Source organism: Chaetodon trifascialis, chromosome 21 (genome assembly GCF_039877785.1).
Source record: "Chaetodon trifascialis isolate fChaTrf1 chromosome 21, fChaTrf1.hap1, whole genome shotgun sequence".
Classification (NCBI taxonomy): Eukaryota; Metazoa; Chordata; class Actinopteri; order Chaetodontiformes; family Chaetodontidae; genus Chaetodon; species Chaetodon trifascialis.
In genome coordinates, this window is record NC_092076.1 from 1,184,787 (window position 1) to 1,190,786 (window position 6,000).

Consider the following 6,000-nt stretch of genomic DNA (forward strand, 5'->3'; position numbering starts at 1 on the left):
CGAGTGAAAGAGGCGAGGGGAGGAGCTGAGAGGCCGGAGCTCGGCGAGCAGGACGAGCTGCAACAAGAGGGAAAATTAAAGAGGACAGGATGGTTTCACTTCTGCTCCCCTCTGCACAGGTGCAGAGGAAACTCTGGAGGAAACTACTCCGCTCTCAGCTGATCAGACTGCGCCGTGCGTGCAGGTAAGTCTGAGGAAGGCCTCCATCTGCTGTTGGATGCTGGGAGTCTCTGGGCCCGTGATCTCCATATCCAGAGGAAAGAGAGGGACAGAAGGCAGAGATCCAGCAGGCAGCCGCTGAGTCTATGAGAAACAGGGCCGGAGAGGCAGAAGGCAGCAGCTCCACCAGAGCAGAGCCGGCTGAAAGGAGCCCTCTGGGTCCTAAAGCCTCCACGTACAGGAAGCACATACTCCACCAGTAATCCACAGAAAACAACATGTTTACACAACCTGAGCCAGATTAGTCAATCGAAAGGAAACTGATGACTGATTGATCGTTCCAGGGTTTGCTGCTTTTCTCTGTCATTTATGGTAGAAATGAACAGAATTTGGCCTTTGGAAGAGGGAAAAGAGCGAATCTGAAGACATGCTTTCAACTGCGATGAGTGTTTTTTGACATTTTGACAAAAGAAATGATGCACTGCACACATGTCATCTATGTATCTGAAGTCTGATGACGCCTCAGTTTGAAGTGTGTGTGGAGGGAAGTGGAAATTAGCTGCTGTCGAGCTTCATACAGATGGACGTTAAGGCAGAGCTGTTGTATTGGATGGCATCAGACTGCACAGGCGTGTCTAATAAAGTGGCCACTGAGTATATATTGAAGTTCTGGTACAGGCTTCAGTTGATTATCTTTACTTTCCTGAAGATGTTCGATCCTATGGAATTTTATTTGGACCTGATGTTCATATTTGAGCATGTGAAGTCGTCATTATGGTCTTTGGCTCAGGACACGAGTTTCCACCTAAATAAATCAAAGCAGCATCAAGTCGGTGCTACAAACTGTCGGCGAAAGCAGCAGCAGGTGCAGACAAACAAACTAACAGGTAACAAAGGGCCAAACGCTGGCAGCTCACAGAACCGGATCCCTCAAAGCCTCATTCATAGCGACACATTGCATCACCAGAGGCTCTGCTAACACCCCGCGGCCGAACAAAACACGGCTGTGACACGGCTGCTAAAGAGGATCACACGCTTAATCACAATCATAAGTTGTGCAGCAGCGCTGACGTAACTTCCTGCTCAGCGAGGGACTCCGTTCGTAAGCGAGCTGCCGGCCGCACAGTGAATGCAGCGTTACTGGAAGGCGGAGGCGGCTGTTAATAAATCATGAGTGTCACTCTGATACCTGCATGTCTGGACACACCTGGTCAGCAGCACACACGACATAACGAAGCGTGACACATGGTAGAGTGAGAATTTAGATAAATGTGCTGAGGAGCGTAACAGACACTGTTAAACCTGATCCTTTATTCTGCATGCGAGTCCAGTTTGAAACTGATTTAAAGCCTTAGTGTGAAGTTATTGATCTGCCCACAGCCGGCGCACACGACCACAAGCTTTTAATACCGTGTCACACAGGTGACAACCTTTACGTGACGATAAACTGAACATCTGTGGCCTCTGGATCGTTGGTCAGACAAAGAAAATGACATCATCTCAGGCAATTTTCACTATTTTCTGACATCGTTTATACAGAAAACACCCTGAATTAATGAAGAAAAAAATAATCAGTAGTTGCAGCCCTTTCTTTTGTTCTTATCCTGATAAACGGTTTCATTCATTCATTGTAATTTATTGTGAGTGTGTTGGTGCTGTGTTGTGGGGCAGGACTCACATACACAGCCGTGACAGTACTGTAGTATTGTGGAGTAGTCCTGTTTGTAGGTCAGAATGGTTCAGAGCCTCTACAGCAGGCTGACACCTAGTGGTCAAACCGTCACACTGCAGCAGCAGAGCTCTGCACCTTTTCCTGCCAGTCTCCAAATGTTGGGCCTCTTTAAAAACTAGAGGTGAAGTGGACTAAATAAGAGCACTGTTCACGAAATCCTTCAGAAACTATCTTTATACTTCATATTATAATCAAAAGCAGGTTTAATCGCCTTCCATTAACCTCCTGGTTAATGCATCCATCTCTCTGCAGTCAAAGGCAAAAGGTAAAAAATATGGTTCTTATTTAATAAAAATAGCCAGTAAATATGAGTCATAGTGCCTTCAGTGTCTGTTATAGCAGTGTTTATGATCTGTACCAATAATGTGAAAATCACCTTAAAAATGTCTGGTCTGGGTGTGAATGTGTGACAGCAGGGGGGGTATGAAAGGCATCATGATCACAACTGCTTTACATTTTCAATCTATCTGTTGTATCACTGTACTGTTAACACGGCTGGTGGGTGGAGAGATGAGACTTTGAGTCATTAAACACATCAAAGTTTAATCGTACAAACGAGAAGAAAACTACATTAAAACAAACTCTAATCTGATGTTACAATGAACTTTGAAACAAAGACAAACTCTGTAAATCTCACTCATAATAATCATAATATTGCTTGTATGCTAATTTGTGATGCATAAAAAATAATTATTTCAGTCCAATGATGACACACAGCTTATCAAAAAAGACCTACCAACAATAATAATGTAAATATATTAACAGATACAGCAGATAGCCAAAGGGCAAACCCTGGAAAACATCCAAAAGTATACACACTATATACAGTACATTTGCACATATGGAGCATCGCGCAGAGAACAGAAGGTCAAAACAAAAAGGAAACGTGTCCTCAGCAGATGAAAATCAGTTTTTCAGACTTTATCTGAATGAAACGAGCGTGATGAACACGAAGCTCGACAGGCAGCAGTGTGACCGCTCCGTTCATAGATTTAAATTCCCCAAAATAAAAATGTGGAACTGCTGCCTTCATGGCTGTGGTTAGGTTACGAAAATCTGTGGCGCCGGCCATCTGCTTGGTGTCACCTGATCTCTGAAAAAGCAACAAATAAAGTGTGACCAAAAACACTTTTTTTGTAACTTTTTGGTCATAATGACTACAGCTGATATCAAACCTCAAGACTGTTTGAGGAACAACTGAAGCGTGTCAGCGGCAACGAGCACTCAAACCTCATGACAGCTCCAACGGTTTTACTGCATCCGCCAAAACATTCATACAAACACACATTTTGATTCAAAGACGCCACATGAGAGCAACACTGACGAAGCCCGAGGAGCCGACGACCATTTGTTTTACAGTCTGGACTGCAAAACAAATCAAACCAGAATCAATCATCAATAATCAAAGTGTTCACTGACAGCAGTTTCCTGAAGTGTCTCTGAGTTCATGTGTTCATATCCTTCAGCCTTTCCAGGACGCCCCTTTCATACCCAATCATGACCCTCTCACCTGTTTACCTGTGGAATGATCCAAACAGGTGTTTTTGAAACGTGTCGCTGCATCAGATTCACGATAACAATCATATTCTGTTTTATTTACGTTTTACACAGCATCACATCTTTTTTGGCATCGGGGTTGTGACTGTCTGACATTTATTTTATACCTCAAAAAAGAAGATCTAACAGAAACGACTAACTTCTTTAAAGGCGGCCAAAGAAAAACAGCCGTATGTCTTTTTAAAGCCAGCAGATGAGACACGACTGAACAAATCTATTCCATTTTTATGCTGCGTTCAGGTAATTAAAAAACAAATTTCAACAACCTCCTGTAAATGTTGGTCATTTAGTTTGGTATCCGACATAAATGAGGCAGCAGCTACGCCCAATCGTTACATGGAGAATAAGTAACACCAGCTGACCTGGTCTTGCTAAAGGTTAGCTTAGCTTGAGTCTGGAAGCATTAATATGATTTGCAGATATCTAAAATTCCTTCTTAATGTATCTATTTATTAAAGTTACTTCACGTCTGTGATCTGTTAAACAGCCTGAAAACCTAACTTTACCTTTTATATATGTTCTGCAGAGCAGTACACCTCCACAGTACTCTGCAGTATTTTCAAATGTCTCAATAAACCCGGTTAAAGAAGGAAAGCCAAATGTAAGAGCTATGAAGAAAGATCGAAACGAGTCTGCGGTCATTTATCCTGCACAATAAATACAATGTTTGAGGGTTACCAAATGAAAACGTGTCTGAAGTATTACAGAAACAGAGTGTCAAAAAGACATTTTACAGATAATCAATCAGGAACAAAGTAAGTCAATAAGTAAGTCTGTAAGCCTATCAATGTGTAGTAATATTTACAAGTAGTCGACAGTACTGCGTTCACTGCTTCTGTGAGTGTACACTGTGTGTACGGTATGGAAATCTAACAAGTTTACAGTCTGCTCTATAATTTTAGTGGGTTCGTGGAAACTGACTTTTGACGGGAGGAACCGCGTCGCAGCTGAAGTGACTGCGTTCGGCGGACGTTGGCGAGCAAGCCGAGAGCACCGTGACAGCGGGTGAGGAGGGGGACACGGAGCTGACCAACTGCGGCACCAGCTGGAGGCCGCATGGGCAGCCCGAGTCATGGATGAGCCTCAACACGTCGTTACGGAAGCGCACGCCGACCAGGGCGTACAGGATAGGGTTGAGGCAGCAGCGGGTGTACGCCAAAGTGCAGGTGATGTACTCCAGCAGGAGAGCGCAGAACTGTCCTGCCATTTTACGCGACAGCACCACGGTGTACGGCAGCTGGAAGACCAGAAAAACCAGCACCAGAGCCACCATCAGCTTCAGGGTGCGCTGCCGGTGCCACTGCTTCCCCCGCCGGTGCGCTTGCCCTTCCCACAGCATCCGGGCGATCAGAGAGTAGCATGTCACCATCACCAAGAGGGACACGCAGAAGACCGCAATGATGGCTCCGTTGGTGGCCATTTTGACTATTCCACTCTTTAGCATGCCGCAGAACGCCTCGCTGCCGGACCCTGACACCCCAGAGAAGAGGATTTCAGGCAAACTGACGAGCACCGCAACAAGCCACACGCCTACAGCAGCGACTGTCCCAGCCGCAAATATCCGACCGCGCAGCCTCAGCATCTCTTGGGCTTGTGCCACCACCAGGTAGCGGTCGACGCTGATGCAGGCCAGCAGCAGAAGCCCGCTGTATGTGTTGATAGCGTAGCATGCTCGCATGACCTTGCAGAGGGTAACGGGGAGGATCCAACCCAAGTGAGTGTCGATGGCCTGTAATGGGAGCGTGAGGAGCAGGAGGAGGTCAGCCAGCGCCAGGTGGAACAGGAAGACGTCGGTCATGGAGCGGAGCCGGTGGCGGCCGTAGAGAGCAAAGGTGGCTATCACCAGGCAGTTTCCCACCACGCCCAGCAGGAAGATCAGGCAGAAAACACAAGTCTGGAACATTTTGATGGTGAACTCGTGCTCACCAGCCTCACACCAGCCGGAGTTCAGGTCGTAATCACCGGAGTCTGTGGCGTTACTTATATTCCAAAGCGAGTAGTTTGAATATTCATAGCTATCAAAGCCGCCAAGGTCGTCAAGGTAGCCGATATCGTCATCCATTACTGTGAGGAAAAATAAAGACTAGTGAGTGATTCATCTGAGGAGGATGAAAGGGACTAAAACAAACCTCTGAGACTTCTAAATCAATGTCATCAATGTCGCTGTTCATTATTTTAAGCGCCTACATTAAAGAAAAGTAGAGACAGTAATGAAAATTAGTGAATGTTCACTTCACAAAGCAGCCGTTAAAACGAACCCAGGCTGTGTGTTCAGTGCGAGCATGCTAAATATATGCTAGCCTTGTCATTGTGAGCATGTTAGCATACTGATGTTACCACAGGTGTGCTCTTAACGATGGCCGTAAGAGCTGCTAGCATGGCTCATAGTCTGATTAACATACAGTACATATGCATTATGAAATGTATGCACTGTCCGTGTGCATCAGCTGAAACGTAAGGATGAGTTTAGCTTTGTGGCAACGCACCAGCACAGCAGGAGTAACAAAACCCATGAAGGTTAGCTTCTGCCAAAACAAAGAGTTGAGATGAAG

At 45.5% G+C, this 6,000-nt stretch overlaps 1 protein-coding gene across 1 annotated transcript; it reads right to left on the bottom strand.

Moving 5' to 3' along the window:
* Positions 1-4,346: 4,346 nt before the first annotated feature.
* On the bottom strand, positions 4,347-5,510 carry ccr10 (chemokine (C-C motif) receptor 10). The gene has a single exon (XM_070991089.1). The coding sequence runs from the start codon at positions 5,508-5,510 to the stop codon at positions 4,347-4,349; it is 1,164 nt and encodes a 387-aa protein (XP_070847190.1).
* Positions 5,511-6,000: the final 490 nt, after the last annotated feature.

Bases quoted from the DNA above. Each gene is read 5' to 3' on its own strand.
- ccr10 (XM_070991089.1), bottom strand. From the start codon at position 5,510: ATGGATGACGATATCGGCTACCTTGACGACCTTGGCGGCTTTGATAGC.